Source organism: Gossypium raimondii, chromosome 11 (assembly GCF_025698545.1).
Source record: "Gossypium raimondii isolate GPD5lz chromosome 11, ASM2569854v1, whole genome shotgun sequence".
In the NCBI taxonomy this organism is placed as follows: domain Eukaryota; kingdom Viridiplantae; phylum Streptophyta; class Magnoliopsida; order Malvales; family Malvaceae; genus Gossypium; species Gossypium raimondii.
In genome coordinates this window covers 77,130-95,816 of record NC_068575.1, presented here as the reverse complement: position 1 = coordinate 95,816, position 18,687 = coordinate 77,130, and the positions used below count along the sequence as shown (strand labels likewise).

Genomic DNA, 18,687 nt, shown 5'->3' with positions numbered 1-18,687 from the left:
CCACATTGACAACAATACTCATACCAATCAAACTAAGACTCAATTGGCATCTTTATAGATCTCCAAATTGAAAAAAAAATAGGCACTCCCAATCAAATGGTTCGAGGAATTTCATTATATTAATTGGGCATCTAGTGTGGCTTGGGATTGAATTGAAACATTAAAAAAAATCATAAAATTGAATAGGATAAATATGGATATTTGAATTGGCTGGCATCAACTGCTCCCTCCATCGACCCCACACCATGCCCACTGCCACCCTCGGGCCAGGCCAAGGCGTATTTTTAAGCATCCTCTTTAAGCTACTGGTCCTTCTACAAATATAAATCTTTTAGATAATTAGGTAAAAGTACTAGGGAGATTCTTTTATCACGAGTTAAATTTCATTATGCTTCCTATATACATTAAAATTTGGTCTCTATACGTCAGTATGATGTATATGTGGCACACCACGTGTTACTATCCGGTTATTCCATTAGCCACGTTATTTACAACAGTAAAAATGAATGAAATTTTTAATAGGGAGGATCAATTTGATCTTTGATATAATGTATAGAGATTAATTTACTATTTTTTAAGTTAAAGGGACAAAATTTAATCTAATTTCTAATATAGGGACCATTATGGTACTTTTACCGTTACTATACTCTCTTGACACTGACTGAGTTCTATTTTATTTATTTTGCCCAATGGCTCGGCTGGGCCCTCGTACCTCTGCCACAGCCTTGTAACGCCATGCCATTGCTTATTAAATCGTAACAACCCAGCAATTACCCATTCATTACCAAGCTTTCATATTTTCTTGCTTGCTTTTCTCTGTTCTTTCTCATGGCTAAAGTTTTAGACGACGCTGAGTTTTGGCTTCCGTCTCAGTTTTTAACCGACGATGAGTTTTGGTTTGGGCTTAATTTTCCGGTTGAGTCTGTGGTGGGTTCTACTGAAACAGACAGTGATGAAGAAGATTACCTGGCTGAGTTAACTCGTCTAATGGCCCACTCTACTCTCCGGAACAACCATGCGTTTGCCTCTCAATACTCCAAGGTTGATTTAAACAACTTAACACAACTTCTCTGGTCAGTTATTAGGGATGGGTTCTAATTTCATTTCTTGTTTCGGTTTTTTAGGGACGGGTGTTGCCCAGTTCGCCTCAATCGACTCTATGTGCGTTAAGGAGCGGTTGTAGCTGCAAGCAAGGGCCTCATGGAAGCTTTAACTGTCAATCTCGAGTTTCATCGCCGCTGGGAAGGTGGGATTATGCGGCGGTGGCAGGGGAAGTGGCAAGCATGCGAGAGAATAGAGAATCATCGTACGGTGGATTCACCAACAGAGGTCTCTTGGGTCCACCGGCAAGAAAGTCCATTGATGTTTCTGGCTTTTACCCTTTTCACCAGTCACTTTCTCACCGCAATTTGCAGGCCAGTCAAGTAAAATAAACCTCAAAAACCAGCTTAAAATTGCCTTTTTTTTCCCCTCCGCCATGGTATTAATTTGGGTGTTTCATTTTTCTAATTGCAGGTTCAACAATTGAAGCAACAACAGCTAATGAAACAACTGAAACATCAACATCAGTATCAGCAGAACTACAGCCTTGTGTTCCAAAACAAAGGAAGGAATAGTAATAATAATAGGCCTTTGGGTATGTCTCCATCTGCATGGCCACCTCTACAGCCACAAAACGGGTCCGGTATGCGGGCTGTTTTCTTGGGGAATCCAAATGGTAAAAAGGAATGTACTGGAACTGGTGTTTTCCTGCCCAGTCATATTGGTACCCCTTCTGAATCCAACAAGAAACCAGGTACATACATACATGCCCATTTAGCCATTTCCTGTTTTTGTTCTTTTTTTAAATTTGTTGTCCCTTTGATAACATTTTGTTATTTTGGCAGCTTGTTCAACTGTTCTACTTCCAGCTAGAGTAGTTCAAGCCTTGAACTTGAACCTTGATGAGATTGGTGCTAGACCCAATCTTCATCCTGGGTTCAACACAAGTTTCACTGCTGATAATGGTAATAAAAAATAAAAACAAATCTTTGGGCAAACTAGTTTTGATTTTCAAATTTAAATTACTTTCTAGTTATGGGTTTTACTTATATTTGTAGATGCTGCTGCTTTGAAGCTTCGAAGTGGTGGGACTGGGAATGTTTTTTCAAGTAAGAAACAGCACAACTCAAGGCCTCACCAAGGGATCAACCGTGAAGTTCAGTTACCACAAGATTGGACTTATTGACTCAACTTTGCATATGGTTGTTGACTAAATTAGTAGTATAGATGACATATATAGGTTTTTAGGGTTAGGTTTAGATGAAAATCAATAATTTTCTAGTTTCCAGGAATGATGGTGATATATATATATATATATATATGGGGTTGCAGCCAGATTTTGTTCATTACTTTGGGCTTAGGGAAAACCAGTTAAAGCTATAGGAAGAGGTTACTCTTTTGTAATCTGGGAATAAGTATATGTTGTTGAAAGTGAAAATGTTAATGAAATGAACGAGGTTTTATTACAACATCCCCATTTTTCATTTAATATCAGAATATTATTATTATACTTTTAAATGATGGATTTTGGTGAGGACTAGATAAGGTAAAAAGGATAGTGATGGAGACATGGAATCGGTCGACCACGTCCGAGGCTATGCATCTTTAAACGCCGGTTCTATTGCGCGTATACGTGTGTTTTGGGGGCAGTTTAACGTGCCTTTAGTGGTGGTTGTGACGGTAGTGTGCATTACGTTACATGTTGTGGGGTTTTATTTGACTTGGTCCACAATATTACATTGTTTTCTTTTCATATTGGGAAAAACCCCTCCCTATGTTCTTCATTAGTCACCCATTAAAATAGTGAGAATTTACTGAATTAACCTTTCATACTTATAATTGCATTTTGAGATTTATAAATTGTGTGGTTACCGACTTATGAGGCAAAGGAAGTGAGGACAAAGTACATACATCATTTTCCTCGTGTCAAATTTTTATTATTACAAGTTTAAGTTTGATTTGAGGGTTTCAGCAGTTACCACTTGGACTTCCTGTGGTTGGGTCCCCTGTTTTTTCTTCTTCTTCCACTTGGGCTCAAAGCAAATGGCTAAACAATTTTTCCCTTCAAGGTAGACCACTCCTTTCCATTCGAAACCATTTATTATCCGAGTGTTGTTAATGTTTGGTTAACTTGCATTTTAAATTGGTTCTGGCTTCTGACATACTGTAATCACCAAATGTTAGAACTAAGGGATGTTGGGAGACGTATGTAACACTTGTGCTCTGTTTCCTCAGCCGGAACGACGAAGAACTGGATTGCATGGCCGGCAACGGCAGCTATGAAGATTCCAAGCTTGTAGGGACATGACAGAGATAATAGATATGCAAGCAAAAGGCAAAGCAAATTCAGACAGGCCTGTCTATGATCTCTGTCATGACCCTTTGAGAGTTTCCCCTTCTTGTCATGATATATATTATTCAAAATTCTTGTCTTTAGAAGCTGGATTTTTCAAGATTTATTTATTAATGTAATGATAAATTATATTATCATTCGATAATTTTAATATATATTTGATAGGAGGAAGGAAGACTAGATGATAATTGATTCACTTTTGGAATTCCTACGTGCAATAATATGTGGTAGCATAGCATTGGGAAGAAAATTATTCATCACCGTGGAAAAAGGAAACCGACTTAGTTTTAGTACCCCAAACATTGAAATAATGCTTTGCTTGTCTAGCCATCGGAAAGAAAAAAAAAAGTGGTTTCACCTAAATGGCAATTATATAACTTTAATAAATGGATGCAATAATGATGATAATAATTATAATAAAGCTTATAATTTTCAAACATCTTTCATTTTGGCTTTTTATTTCATGGACCAAGGAAAGAAAGAAAAAACATGGTTCACTTATTAAAGTTTAAATAAATTTTATTTTGTAATTTCACCAGTACAGGAATATTTTTTACTAGGTAAGGTCCTAAAAGAGGTAAAAATAACATGGACGACTTTGTACTAAAAGTTGGATTGTATTTGCCCATTTACTTAAAAAAATGGCAAATTAATCTTTGTATATTAGAGCAAATTAGTCATTTCTGTTAAAATTTTTATCCATTTTTATTGTTAAAAACTAGCATGATTGAAAAAATTACCAGATAGTTACACGTAATCTGTCATGTGTACCTCATTCTGATATACAAGGGGATCCTCTCTCTCCTTATTTGTTGGTTTTAGTAATGGAAAGGCTTGGGCATATGACTGAAGCAGCTATGGGAAGGGGGTCTTGGGAACCTTTGTTACTTTCTCATAGAGGTCCTGCCTAATCTCACCTTTTCTATGCAGATGACCTTTTGTTTTTTTGCAGAGCTGAAGATAAGGGTGTTGATTGTCTCAACCACGTCCTGGATAAATTCTGTCATTACTCAGGGCATCGTGTTAATAGGTTGAAGACCCAAGTATTTTTCTCAAGGAATGTTTCAGAAAAGGTTGCTTCAAGGTTGGGTGTCAAACTTGGTTTTACTAAAGTCAACGATCTAGGCAAGTATCTTGGTATACCCTTATTTCATAATAGGGTGGGGGTTGGTACGTTTCAGTTTCTAGTTGATAAAGTCCGAGCTAGACTTTTGGGGTGCTCGGAAACTATTGTTGGTTGGCTGTCTCTAGTAAAGAGTGTGCTAATTACAGTCCCCAATTATTTCATGGATACTGCTAGAATTCCAACATCGGTCTACTATGAAATTGAAAAATTGGCTCAAATTTTTTGTGGGGATCATCAGCCTCGGAAAGAAAGGTGTATTTGGTAAACTGAGATGTTTATTGCACATTGAATTTAAATGAGGTTTGGGATTAGAAGACTTCAGGATCAGGACAAACTATTCCTATTAAAATTGGGTTTCAACATGGAGACCAATACTGAGGAATAAATGTAATTTTCATGGGATCTTGTTAATGGCATTCAGCGTAGTAGTTGCTCCTACATCTGGCGAACCATAGCTAATGTTTGGGAGAATGTAAAGAAGGGTCTCATCTGGGAGATTCGAGATGGTCGTCTAGTTAATTTTTGGCTTAATCCTTAAGGAGTCGGGGTCTTTGGCACAATATTACAAAGGTAACGGACCTATTCAGTTTTCCTTGCGTGTTTGCGATGTTGTTAATACGGATGGTTCATGGAATGTGGTTTGGTTTCAATCGGTTCTTCCTTGTGAGTTTGTGAAGCGGATAATGGGATGCGCACCATCGGTGGAAACTGCTGGGCCAGATTACTTAACATGGAGATGGATGTTGGGAGGTGTTTTCTCTATTGCAGGAATGTACAAGAATTTGCTTGCCCATAATGTCCAAAAGAAACTCGAAAGTGATTTATTCACTTGGAAAGTTATGGCACCACAAAAAGTTCATTTTTTTCTTTGGTTACTTGCCTGTGATAAACTCTTGACTAGTGAAGTACGTACAAGGTGAGGTATGTCCAATTATCCCTTTTTGTGAACGCTATGGTTTGTGTATAGAATCTATAATTCATGTAGTTTGAGATTACGAATTTGTTCAAGCTGTTTGGAAATCGGTTGTCTCGAGGTCTAATTGGATGTTTTCTTCAACCTTCCACTTGTCAAGTGGATTATTTGGAACATTAGGAATGCGGGAAAGTTCAATTTCCAAGGTGGTAAATGGGGTTCTTTCTATTTAATTGTTTGTTGGTTCCTTTGGAAGAATCGAAATGATTTCATCTTTAATCATACTAGTGGCAATAGCTATGATCTTATTTCCTCAGCGGTCACTTAGACAGAGTCTCTAAACATCAAGGGTTTGGCTCAAGCTTGGACAACTATATCCAGTTTGAGGGGGTGGTGGCAACTCCCAAACACCGGATGGGTCAAAGTTAATGTGAATGGCTCAGTTTCAAAGGTTAATTCGAGAGCGACCTTAGGTGGAGCGATAAGAGACCTAATGGGGGTTAGCTTGTCAGATTTAGAATAGTAATAAGATTGCCCGATATTTTTCAAGTTGAAGCCAAAGCAATACGTGAAGATTTAAAGTTAACTTAGGCATAGCGTTTCCGTCAAATGGAAGTGGAGAGTGATATGACATCTTGCAAAATGGATTAGTTGAAAACAATAGTGTTGCTGAAGTTAAAATGATTTATTTTTTAGCTTAAAAAATTAACAAGTGAAATTAGTCTCATCTCTAGAGATTTTAATAAAGTTGCCAACTCTATGGCAAAGGAGGCTAGAGATAATATGGAGTGCGACTGATTTTAGAAGCACATATACATCAAGCGTTGTCTACGAAAGTGGTTGTTAATTAGGCTAATTAGTCCTTTAGCTTAAGTTATTTTTTCTTACCAAAAAAAAATCTCATTATATTCTCTCTGGATCGCTCTCTCTCACTTTCGCAGTAATTAGTTGGTGTGAAGTTTGGTATTTGTCTTTGAGTATAAGGTAATTTATATTTTCTTTCAATTTTTTTATAAAAAAAGAATTGTTTTTGAATCATTTGTCACAGTTCTCAACTGTCTCTCCGTGTTCATCTCGTGTTGTTGAACACCCAGAATCAACGAATAATTAAAAAAAAAAAACCGAAATCATAAACCTTTGCTTTTCTTTTCACTTTCTTCGTTTATATCGAACCCAAAGGACCCTTTATTCTTTTCACTCTTTTTACTACTTTTTTTTTTCTTTATGTTGCTTGTTTTATTCGATCTTGATCGTGGGGGTCGCGAGTGTTTGATCACTTGAAGAGTTTATTAAAGGGGTGGCATTTTCAGTTGTGGTGGATTTGAAGTTAGGTTATTGGTGGATAAAATAAACTTCTTTTACTTTTTTTTGAAGTTTGTGTGAGTTTTTTTTTTTGGGGGGGGAGGGGGTTAAGTTAAACAATGTTGAACTTAACTGCTGGGTTGTGAAGTACTATGGAAGTGGTTGTTGTACGGCTACAAGATGACGCTTTACATTGGTCGCGAAGCTTCGAAGGTGTGTGTGTTTGCCTTCTTTTCTATTCGAGAAATGGAAATTTGTTTAGGGATTTTGATTTGATATTTGGGTTGTTTTTCTTTTGTTTCTTCTAGTTATGGAAGAGAATTTGTGCAGAGGCAACTACAGAGATCAATCTTCTTCTAGACAATTGGAAATACGTTCTTGCTGGTCTCATTTTTCAGGTTTCATTTTGTTTTTTCTTCTTAGTTCAATATCTAAAAAAAAAAAGCATTTTTAATAGTGGATGTGTAGTGGAAAAGCAAGCATTTTGTTTTAATGGAGATGCTTGTTTTGATGAAAAGAAGTAGGTTCTGGTGAACTGTTAGTGATCGTGGTTTCTTACTTAGAGAACTCAAGTTTATGCGTTTAGCATAAGATAAATCTTCTATCATGGTTCATACAGATTGTTTGAGCTCATGTATGTTACTTTACATTGCTTCTCAAAAGGATTTTCATCCAAACTTTGTTTAGTGTGTACATCTTCCTAATTTGAAGTATGCTTAACTTATGGTTCTTTTATAACTTGTACATTTAGTAGGCTGTTGCTTTTGTTTTGGGTCTGAAATGTGCATTTACTTTCTATAATGCAGTACATTCATGGTCTAGCTGCCCATGGAGTTCATTATCTACACCGGCCAGGGCCGACACTTCAGGATCTTGGATACTTTCTTCTTCCAGTAAGAACAAGTTTCTTTTGTTTTTGCTCTTTGCTTATATCTATTATGTGTCTCATATTTGATTAAATGCATAAATTTAGGAGCTTGGGCAAGATAAAGCCTACATCAGTGAGATGGTCTTCACCTTTGTTTTTTTGTCATTTGTCTTGGTAAGGTTATTCTGTTACTTCTCTATTGATAATTCCATTAGTTTTATTCAGTTCTTACATTTTTACTACATGATATGACGAATCTTTTAATTTCAGTTCTTTTGGCATTTTTCATGTCTCTAGTTCTAACATGTGAATTGTTATTTGCAGTGGACTTTGCATCCTTTCATCTTCAAGAGCAAAAAGATCTATACTGTTCTAATTTGGTGCAGGGTGCTAGCATTTTTAGTTGTGAGTGTTGATACTTAAGTGTTCCGGTTCTTTTTTAGATTTCCTTCCGTCATATTATGGTAATATATGTTACCGTGGTTCAGTGAGAATCAACTTTGATAAATCATGCAACCTTAAGCTATTTTTAAGTAATTTAATTACAGTTTGTTTTCTTTGTTTATTTATTTGCTGCAGGCTTCTCAGATTCTTCGAATCATCACATTCTATTCTACTCAGCTTCCTGGACCAAATTATCATTGCCGAGAGGTATAGACTTAAAATTATGTGTGTATTGGCTCTCAACTTTATGCTTACATTTTTAAATGGTATTCTTTTATTAATTTGTTTCTGCACTGAACATTTGTTCTCTAGGAGTTAATATAAGAAATGAAAATTGATTTTTAAGACCATTTACTAAACATCATGTTTTTTGCAGGGTTCGAAGCTGGCCAGGTTGCCAAAGCCGAGTAATGTGCAAGAAATCCTCTTAATTAATTGTATGTATTCTTATTTTACTGTAGATTTCAACTTACCACCTTTAAGGATATAAATATGTTTTCTGAATAAGTATTTTGGATCTTTTGCTTGTCATATGTTTGCAGTTCCTCAAGGCGTAGTTTATGGTTGTGGCGACTTGATTTTTTCGTCACACATGATCTTCACCCTGGTCTTTGTGCTCACCTATCAGAAATATGGCACACGAAGGTAAAGCGTGGCTACTATTCTTGCTTGCTCTATTGACATGCGTGTGTAGACAATTTGATGGGTTTCTGATGGTATATTGTTGTACAATTGCAGGTGTATAAAGCAATGTGCTTGGTTGCTGGCAATAATTCAAAGTCTGTTGATTGTAGCATCCCGCAAACATTACACGGTTGACATAGCTGTTGCATGGTATGAACTGTGAAGTATACATTCAGAATTTCTATTTGATAATTAAAATGTTAGTTTCAATTTAGTTTACTATTGTATGATTTTTCTGCAGGTATACTGTTAATTTAGTGGTATTCTTTGTAAACAAGAAACTTCCAGGTTAGAATGTTTTGAAACCATATTTTAATTCTTCCCCCAATTGTTGAGGCATAAGCCTTGTTAGCAGTTCTAACACTCTATGATATTACTGCAGAATTGCCTGACAGAAGCAATGGAAATTCACCCGTTTTGCTACCATTGAGCACCAAAGACAAGGATAGTAAGACCAAAGAAGAGAATCACAAGCTCTTGAATGGGAATTCTGTGGACCACGCAGATCGGCCATAGTAGTTTAACTTAAGGGCCAGATTCTGGAAAATGCCAATGGAATCCATGTTGCTTGGATGATGGGAGCTGCTTGAATCCTTGTGATTTGTATTATTAGAAGAACAGAAATTTGAGTAGTCCATTGTGCAGTGCTCTGTGTCTTTGCTTAAAAACATCAGCCATCAATCATCATCAGCATGCAACATGTATCATGGAAGTTCCCGAGTTCCTATCACAGCTATCATCTCTTTCTCATGTTGATAAAACCCTCATTTACTGTAACTGTTGGAATACCCGATTCTTCTCTCAACATTGTGTGAAATGGTGAAAATTTTAATTGTAGGTCTCTCGATGCCGAAGGCTATTGAGATAAACTAGTTTTTAAAGTGAGAATTTAAATGTTTTATATTTCATTTCAAGACAGGATTGCAGGTGGGGGACATAGAATATAAATACAATGAAAAGTAAAAAGGGGTAGGAATTGTGGCCCGTTGATGTTGCTTTGAAACTATGATTCCTGCAAGCAAAAAAAGGCTGAAGTTGACAGGATCTAGCACATGGCATTCCCATTTTTTCTTGCTGTTTTCATGTGCTGGTTTCCTGGCCCTTCCTTTTTTTTATACTTTGGAAATGCTTCTTTTTTTCCTTATATAACTAAGCCAGGCTGCCTGGTATAATTTGCATTTATAAACAAAAAGGTAGATAGTATATTACCAATACCATTAATTGTTCATGGTTAAAACCTTTTCTTTTTCTAACATGATAGCGAACATATAGCCCTTAGTGAATTCCAATCATATAAAGATATTATTCCTCAAGCCAAAATTTACGTATCGAAGCTAATCGATTATGACAAGACCAAGACCAGTAACTTGATCACAGAGGAGCTGAGGCAGGAGTAACACCGAACAATGACCCTGATTCACTAGAAACTGGACCAGGGGCAGCACCGGAGCTCAAGAGCTCCATCAATGTCCGCCGAGGGTCGGTGCGCTGAGCCTCACAGAGATCTGCCAGAAGCACTCCTACACGTGTAGAATATACATTAACTTCCATTCCTGGTAGAATATATTCCTTTGATTGAATCACAAGCAAAGCAGTTACTTTCACGTACGTGTAAAAACATGCATGAAAAATTGGAAAGCAAGATACCTTCACCGGCGGCCAAATTGAAGTAAAGGTCGACAATGTTGGGGCAGTATTGGTAGCAAGCCGGGGAGCAAAGCTTGGCAGTGAATTGTGGCTCGAGAAGGGAATCGGATGAAAAACCGGTGGAAGTTCTATCAACCCCACAAGCACGTACACATTCATCGCTTTCGATATAATCGGCCAACGACACCACCACCACCTCTGAAGTTCGGCATTCGTAGCCGTCTTTCTTCACCGATGTTTCCAACAAACATCTCTTCCCAGATGTTGCTATCGAAAACGCACACGCATCCTTTGGCAAATCCTCGCAAATAATCTCAGCTACAAAAAAAAAAAAAAAAAACCCAATTATGTAACATGAATATTAAAGTTGTCTTTAAAAATAAATGTGAAGATTAACGTACCTAGGGAAGCATGGAGCAAAAGAGAAGAAAGGAAGAGAAACAAGAGGGGTTTGAACGAAGCCATAGTTAAAGTGATAATATCCAAGCTAGATTGTTGTGAGGCACGTAGAGTGATAGGTAGATTATATACAAATGAATGAAATGTGAAGTGTATGGAACCAATAGGGTTCTTTAACTTAGCCTCTAGTTTATTTTAATTTGGGTTATTAATTAGCTTACAAGTTACAAACAAAGAATTGAGCTTTATCATTGAAGACGCCATTGCCGTTTACCAGTCTCTCTCTCTCCCTCCCTTCTTAGGATTCTTTAGTTTTAATCTTCGTTTTCAATATTATAAAATCATATCTTTCTTTGTTCTTTTCGTTGATTTTAGTTTATGAGTCGATTCTTTTCTTGTTTGGTACTTAAACACGTGTTTGTTCGACAGTAATCTCGTCATCTCCTTTCTTCTGTCTTAGTCTCTAAGGATGTCTTAGGTTCTAAAACTCTGATTCCTAAGGACTAATTGTAGCACATCAGTAAAAGCCAGAGACACATATTCTTTGTTAATTACAAGAGATTACTTGTTTAACGTATTTAGGTTTGTGCTAATTTGCGTTTGGGTAGTTTGAATTCTGATTATTGGCTTTTTATTGTTGTTGAGGATTGATTTTTTTAGGAGAAATCTTTAGAGTGTCGTGTATTGGATAGTCGACTGGTAGGAGTTTTGTCTCTTCTACTCTGTCAAGAGTCAGTGGGTCGTGAACGATTGACTACCTGATGAACTTAGTTCACAGATCCATCAACCAATGAACTTCGAGCTTAAGTGGTACTATGGTTGCAAATAAGTGGATTATAAGCCTCGGATTAGTAGTTTGAGTGCCCTTCATACAAGTGAACTCCATAATTATTACATGCCATATATTAATTTCTCTCTCTTGAGTTTTATCAATCCATTAATCGAGACATTCTCAACTTTGTGAACCAGGTTCATTGAGCAACTACTCATGGCACGTTAGCTTTAAATAGGATATGAAAAAGAAAACCCCACTAAAAGAAAATATTCGATATTATTGAGAGTCCGATAAGAGATATATGTGAAACCCACCCAATCCAGGTTTTGTTATGAGTTGAAGTGCAAAGAATGGCACCATAAAAAAGCCCATACTGCCCATTGGGCCATTTAAAATGAACCATGATCACAAAAATGTATATGCAAAGGAGGATAAGTGGGGTCCCAAAACTAAACAAAGAATCGTTGGGAACCTCACATTCTCAGCTTCAACATCCACAACACAATCCCAATCGACACTGTTGGGCTGCTGTAACACATAAGATTACAATAATAATAAACAAAAATAAAAATATCATACAATAAGCAAAAAAAAAAAAAAAAAGAAGAAGAAGAAAAAAAAAAAGCAGAGAATCAAAATAATGGTTGCAGCAGTGGCAGCAACAGCATCATCTCAACTACTGGTATCAAGTTCCCGCTCTTTGTCACGGCTGTCACCATTTCAGCTATGCGTATTTGATTCCAAGACCCTCGTGTCATGCCCCAGCAATGGCAATGGCAGTAACAACAGTATCAAGAGAAGGCATGTTAGGTGCATGGCTGTGGGGACAGCACCAGAGGCAGAAACCAAGAAAAGTGGGTTCGAAATCCAGACACTAACAGGTTGGTTGTTGAAGCAGGAACAGGCGGGTACTATTGATGCTGAGCTCACTATTGTCCTTTCCAGCATTTCCATGGCCTGTAAGCAAATTGCTTCTTTGGTTCAAAGGGCTAGCATTTCAAACTTGACTGGTGTTCAAGGAGCTGTCAACATTCAAGGAGAGGATCAAAAGAAGCTCGACGTTGTTTCTAATGAGGTCTTGTTATAAAAAAACTGTCATCAACCATGTGTTACAGTTTATGACATGAACTATGTTTTGCAATTAAATTATGTTACATTTACAGGTGTTCTCTAACTGTTTGAGATCAAGTGGAAGGACAGGGATTATAGCATCAGAGGAAGAAGATGTGCCAGTGGCAGTGGAAGAGAGTTACTCTGGGAACTATATTGTGGTATTTGACCCTCTTGATGGATCATCCAACATTGATGCTGCTGTTTCAACAGGTTCAATTTTTGGGATATACAGTCCCAACGATGAATGCCTAGCAGAAATAGATGATGATTCCACTGTAAGTAGCCTGTATGAATTTTCTATCCTATATGCAAAATTTGAGATAAAAGCTTCATTGTTACATGCATGGCCTGCAGCTTGGTTCAGCAGAACAAAGATGTGTTGTGAATGTGTGCCAACCAGGGAGTAATCTATTAGCTGCTGGATACTGCATGTACTCGAGCTCTATAATCTTTGTGCTCACGTTAGGGAATGGAGTGTACGCGTTCACCTTGGATCCAATGTATGGTGAATTCGTGTTAACTCAAGAAAAAATTCAGATACCAAAAGCCGGGAAAATATATGCATTCAATGAAGGGAATTACCAATTGTGGGATGATAAGTTGAAGAAGTATATTGATGACCTTAAAGACCCTGGCCCTAGTGGCAAGCCTTATTCAGCTAGATACATTGGAAGCTTGGTTGGAGACTTTCACCGGACACTGCTATATGGTGGAATCTACGGTTACCCTAGAGACAAAAAGAGCAAAAATGGTAAGCTGAGACTCTTGTATGAATGTGCACCAATGAGCTTTATTGTGGAACAAGCTGGTGGGAAAGGATCTGATGGACATCAAAGAATCCTTGATATCCAACCCGTTGAGGTGAGAAACACTTAAAACCTACTTATTGTTTTCTGATTTGTTGTTGCTGGTAAGTTTAGTAATTTGTGTTCTGTTTCTTGTGTTGTTCTAACAGATCCATCAACGTGTACCACTTTATATTGGAAGCCAAGAAGAGGTGGAGAAACTGGAGAAGTATTTGGCTTGAATAAGATGCAAATGAAAAAAGAGTAGTATTTTTGTTTATGGATATAAAGAAATACACTTTATGTTGTAATTCAAAATGAAGACGAACTTGTCCTTGTTCTGTAAATTTTATGGGAATCTCTTTGTTGGCAATGGCAGCACTTCAAGAAGGTCATTGTATGAACCCCTTGTGTTTTTGCCTTTTCCTCTTGCAGATTTGAAGGATTTAAGTTCCATCTGTTGTGTTTTTTTCTTGGTTTTCGGTAAACTTTCTGCAATGTTGAATACCTCTGAGGGTGGCAAGGCAAAACTGCTGGTTAGATTAAAAACAGGATCATGCCAACATGCATGGAAATGGCCGGTAGTTCTAAGCCTCTTACAATGCATATGAGCTAAAATATTATTTTAAATCCAGCTGTGCAGGCCGATTTCGATTCCTTTGTTTCCATTAATTTAAACCTGATATTGCGAAAGAATCAATTTGAAACACAACTGCAAGCTGTTCTGAGGTCAATAAAGACAGAAATCTGTACAAAGCCCTTTCTTGTTTCTCTCCGTAGTAAAACATTCGGCCAACAGAATCGTCTTCATTCTTTTTGTCTCCTTTTCCCCACCATACTTTCATCGAATCAAGATTGGTTCCTTCATCATGGCAATATTACATCCCAGTTCGTAGGAGGTTAATTTGGCAAATGCTTTTCTTTTTAACAACCAAGTTGTTGAAAGAATAATGAATACACTGATTCCATTGTGACATATGTGAGAGCGTGCCTGTATAACTAACCTGATTTGCCTCAGAATTCTACATCACCTGCTCTACTTAACTAAGTTGCTTGTTTGGTCCTCTAACAGCAAACAAACTGGTACTATTATCTTTGAACTGAACTCAAATTCTGCTCAAGCTCCAAAGATCTGCTACATATGCAACCAGGAAGGGGATTTGCATAAAAATTCTCCTCTAGTCGTGGTGACTCTCCCGGCTGTCTTAGGTATGGTGCTCCGAGCCTGTCCAAGTGTAAATGCTTAACTTCCGTAGAGAACTGTTCCCAAGATATTACACCTTCGTCCAGCTGATCAATGAGTTTGACAACATTTTGTCTGAAATAAAACAACAATGTTAGAACTTAGAACACTTGTCTTAATGTCGCTGCTTTCAAAAAATAGTTACATTCTCCATACCTATCAGGCTTGATGGTCTTTCGGAACCCTTCAAACCGTCGATGACCTTGTACTGATTTTCCCATATTCCCATCATAGGTATAAACAAAGACGTCACTTTCAAGTGCCACAATGTAATCCAAGGCAGCTAAGCGATTCTGATATGGCTCTAACAGTTTCAGTTCTTGTTCAGTAGCCAAAGTAGAATGAGAAAAGACATTTGGATACTCTGATCGGAAAGCTGCCATGCTATCACGGCCGTAAATATCACCTGCAACAATGTAGATAGGCGTGCTGGATGGGTACCCCAACGCTTTGAGGAACAAAGCTGCTTCTCTAGGTGTCATTGGACATCCACCTTGATGTCGCCGTTGTTCACCGTCAATGGTTTTCTCCCTCCAATGTCTAACCTTGTATCTCATAATTGTGAGCTCATTACCTTCTTGTTCAGTAAGGTTATGGATACAGCCTGTGAATGCAAGCATATCCTTCTCGTACCTTAAGTGCAGAGCAGTGTATGGTTTATTATTGTTCTTTAATCTCTCGACTAAAGTCATCCCAAGATCCTCTATCTCTTTCGTATAGCGAAGAGCCTCATAATTGGCACGGCACCTTAGTCTTTGAATTGAAGTTGGTAGTCCATTATTAGCAAGCCTAGAATCAGTATGTGTGAACTTGATTACCTTATGTCGCTTTAGTAATGGCATCACCTTCTTTCTATAGTAACTAGCCTGCAAATGAAAGCATCTATAAGGCACCATTCCAGTTAACATAAAATTAAACCAAGTATCATCAAAGGTTTCTATACCTTTGACCAAGAAACAGGGGCCTTTACAAGAGGCTTTATTGCTGTGTATTTAACAGGTAGATGTTCAACAATCTTAACATCATCTTTCAGAACATTGATGAAGTGCCTCCAAGCAAAAATATCCTTAAAGTCACTGTTGAAATTTAAAAAGAAAGTTAATCTTTTTAAGCTTATACAAATAAGAGAACTGATATTTAAATATTTAATGTTACCTTGGGTCAGTCCAAAATGATTCATGATCTAGAGAAGGAAGAACCAAGGTGGCATTCATTATCTTAGCAACAGCAACCATATCACAAATCTGCAATTTAATACAGATTAGCTTTTGGAAAACACCAAAAGGTTAAAAACAAGTTTATTAAACTTACTCCTATTCTCATTTGATTCAGTCCTCCATTTGCATGAACGATGATATAACCATTAGTCGTTGATCCGACCCCTGAATTTAATTATGTCAGATTGACAAATATTTCATATACATATATATGATATGGATGTGCTTACAAGTTGAGAAAGGAATATGACATACTTGTTCGATTCTTAGGCCGAGATATACATTGTTGATAATTGTCACTGTTTGGTTTCATCCAAATTTCTGGGGTCTGCAAATAATGCAAGAACATGACATACTTGATGTTGCAAGCAAAAGCTAAGCAAGAAAATGACATGCTACAAAGCTAATGTTCATGATACAGTACCCCAGAAACAGTCAAGAGCCAACATATTCAACGCCAAAAAGGAAAAATAACAAAGAAGCATTCATTTTCAACTTACGGAGACCCGTTCAAGGACCCGTTTGGGCACGGAGCTTTGAGTCTCGGCGACAACGCGTTGGGCGGCCAATGTCCAATCATCTTTAAACGCCTGTAAGATCAACAGTCCGTTTTCGTTTTTCCATTTACCGTTGATCTCGACGTGTCTACAAAGGAACGTGACTTTGAAAAAAACCGAAACAGATATCATCAACAACAAGACTCCGAGGATTTTACGCCACACGTCCCCGCCGGATCTCAAACCGGGAACCATATTAACTGCTTGATGATGACACGTGTTGTCAACACACAGCCAAGAACATAAGTTCCTGTGAAGCAGCAGGAGCAGATATCTTATGTGGTGGCCGGAGGAGGAAGAACCGGAAGGAAGGTAACCGTTGGGGTTGTCGGTTTGTTCGTCGTTGTAATAACAGTTTAAATTACAAGAAGATGAACAATTGCCGTCGGACTCTGATGTCGGAAGTTCTGTCACACGTCGTCTTGTAGTAGTGTGTCCACCTTGTTTTAGGCTGCTGTTTGCCGTCTTGTTTGCACTTCCCGACTGCATGGTGTCACAGGAAATATTAAAAGAGAGAAAAAGGAAAGCGAAGAAGAAGAAGAGACAATCAAGCAACTCAACACGAAAATTTGCTTTAATAAATAGGCTTTGCCGTACCTCTTCTATAATGCATGAAAATTGACGAATGGCAAATGGAGAGATGGCAGGACATTGTTTTTATGGGTTTTTCCGAACGTAAGAGGCACGGCCTGTTTGGTTTTTTATTTCATTGTTGGGAATGAATCATAATAATTACAAATACTTGAAACGTGGTGTGTAGAATATAACGTATGGTCATTGGTCAATATTTTTATTAATACCATATACTAATACTTACCATTTCTACAAAAACAAATACTAATACTTACCATTAACACAAGTCTATCTCTAAATCATGGTAACTCTCCCAAAACTTACTAAAAACAAAGAATTTTTTGTCATAATTATATATAATAATCTTTTTTGCCGATTGAGGAAGACGCGAGTTCTAGTACGCTGAAGCGCATTATCCTCCTATTTATGGGTTAGGTAGGGGTTATGAATAGATTTAGATACTACCTCAAAAGTTTAAAAAATAGTGTTACTTAAGAATATTATTATGTTTATGTATTTTGCAATTTAATAATCCTAAACATGTTTGTTGTAGACTTTTTATACATTAAATTCTTACTATATATCTAAACCAAAAAAAAAACCTTACCATATAAATTTTGATATATTTATATATCTTTGTATTATGATTATATTATTTCATATTTTATGGAGTTGAGTAAGTTGCTGTAACCCAAACATTCTTTCAGGGCATGGCATTTGAAGCCCTATTTGCCTCCCTAAAGGCATAGCAAAAGGAGACCTGCCAATTACGGTCATACAAGCCCTTGAATGCTTAGAGGCTGATCGATCATTCTTTCATATTAGAAAAGCATTTTCCATTAGAATTGAAGCTGACGGCAAAAGGGGTTTCACAGTGATTAAACAAGTTGCCATTAGTGTTCAGGCCAATAGCTAGTTGGCATAATTATGTAATGAACTCAATAAACATACAGCTGCGACGCATATTTATTATTTTAACATCTACTCATTGGTAGTAGTTTAATTAGCATTGATAGGTGATAGGGTTCATATGAAGACTCATCACTTCTAGATGCAAAGCTAACGTAGACTAGGAATTTCATGTAGATTTATCTATACGTAGATTTGGTATACTTGCAATAGCATGAAATTGGTGTTCGTTTTCACTTTCCAACAACATTAGAAAACATTTTTGATATACCTTAATCGCTAGGATCGAGCAGTAAGCTCGGTGAATCCTTCAAACACAATCCTCGGAAGCATTCCTCGGCATAACACTCATGAGGGTCCCATTTGGATGAATTAGACAAAGCAGTTGAATGAATTACTGTCATAAAGAGTATGTACAATAAGAAGTTTTCAATCGTGGTGCTTTTCTTGGACTGACTTCATAATTAAGTAATATGTGAATTATCAGAATGATGCTTCGGGACATAATTGCAATTATTTGAGCCTAATTGTATATGTCTGATTGATCCCTCAGCTAGCTCAACAAAAGCTCAATCGGACTGCATTTGAATCAGAAGAAAATTCTACAAATTTGGAAATAATTTAATTGAGTCAATTTATTCAATGTGGAATTAAATTAAGTGATCGTGAGAATTGTTCAACTAGAGAATTTAATTAAATAATTTTCTTGAAAAATTAATTTGGAAAATTTTAGTGAAT

General features: G+C 37.1%; 5 protein-coding genes across 6 annotated transcripts; 3 read left to right on the top strand and 2 right to left on the bottom strand.

Annotated features, from left to right (window-relative positions):
* The first annotated feature begins 727 nt into the window (after window positions 1-727).
* Window positions 728-2,510, top strand: LOC105761844 (uncharacterized). 2 transcript variants are annotated; one of them, XM_012579787.2, is made up of 5 exons: window positions 728-1,041; window positions 1,125-1,415; window positions 1,516-1,795; window positions 1,887-2,006; window positions 2,100-2,510. In XM_012579787.2, exons 1-5 carry the CDS (start codon window positions 829-831, stop codon window positions 2,225-2,227), a joined length of 1,032 nt encoding a protein of 343 aa, XP_012435241.1. In that variant the 5' UTR covers window positions 728-828; the 3' UTR covers window positions 2,228-2,510. The 2 variants fall into 2 exon arrangements, with proteins under 2 accessions (XP_012435241.1, XP_012435240.1); XM_012579786.2 differs by having other exon boundaries at window positions 729-1,041; window positions 1,125-1,424.
* A 3,206-nt stretch (window positions 2,511-5,716) lies between these two features.
* On the top strand, window positions 5,717-9,645 carry LOC105761845 (phosphatidylinositol:ceramide inositolphosphotransferase 1). The gene is made up of 11 exons (XM_012579788.2): window positions 5,717-6,948; window positions 7,044-7,133; window positions 7,542-7,628; window positions 7,709-7,777; window positions 7,928-8,008; window positions 8,183-8,254; window positions 8,424-8,484; window positions 8,590-8,692; window positions 8,786-8,881; window positions 8,973-9,019; window positions 9,114-9,645. Exons 1-11 carry the CDS (start codon window positions 6,916-6,918, stop codon window positions 9,245-9,247), a joined length of 873 nt encoding a protein of 290 aa, XP_012435242.1. The 5' UTR covers window positions 5,717-6,915; the 3' UTR covers window positions 9,248-9,645.
* Window positions 9,605-11,063, bottom strand: LOC105761846 (uncharacterized). Its single transcript, XM_012579789.2, has 3 exons — window positions 10,780-11,063; window positions 10,379-10,696; window positions 9,605-10,251 (listed from the first exon to the last, which is right to left on the bottom strand). Exons 1-3 carry the CDS (start codon window positions 10,841-10,843, stop codon window positions 10,103-10,105), a joined length of 531 nt encoding a protein of 176 aa, XP_012435243.1. The 5' UTR covers window positions 10,844-11,063; the 3' UTR covers window positions 9,605-10,102.
* Window positions 11,064-12,108: 1,045 nt separating this feature from the next.
* Window positions 12,109-13,854, top strand: LOC105761848 (fructose-1,6-bisphosphatase, chloroplastic). Its single transcript, XM_012579791.2, has 4 exons — window positions 12,109-12,627; window positions 12,716-12,940; window positions 13,020-13,526; window positions 13,621-13,854. The coding sequence occupies exons 1-4, from the start codon at window positions 12,193-12,195 to the stop codon at window positions 13,690-13,692; spliced, it is 1,239 nt and encodes a 412-aa protein (XP_012435245.1). The 5' UTR covers window positions 12,109-12,192; the 3' UTR covers window positions 13,693-13,854.
* A 204-nt stretch (window positions 13,855-14,058) lies between these two features.
* Window positions 14,059-17,055, bottom strand: LOC105761847 (O-fucosyltransferase 19). The gene is made up of 7 exons (XM_012579790.2): window positions 16,411-17,055; window positions 16,166-16,238; window positions 16,005-16,075; window positions 15,849-15,937; window positions 15,637-15,769; window positions 14,850-15,559; window positions 14,059-14,768 (listed from the first exon to the last, which is right to left on the bottom strand). The coding sequence occupies exons 1-7, from the start codon at window positions 16,954-16,956 to the stop codon at window positions 14,540-14,542; spliced, it is 1,851 nt and encodes a 616-aa protein (XP_012435244.2). The 5' UTR covers window positions 16,957-17,055; the 3' UTR covers window positions 14,059-14,539.
* Between the last annotated feature and the right edge of the window lie 1,632 nt (window positions 17,056-18,687).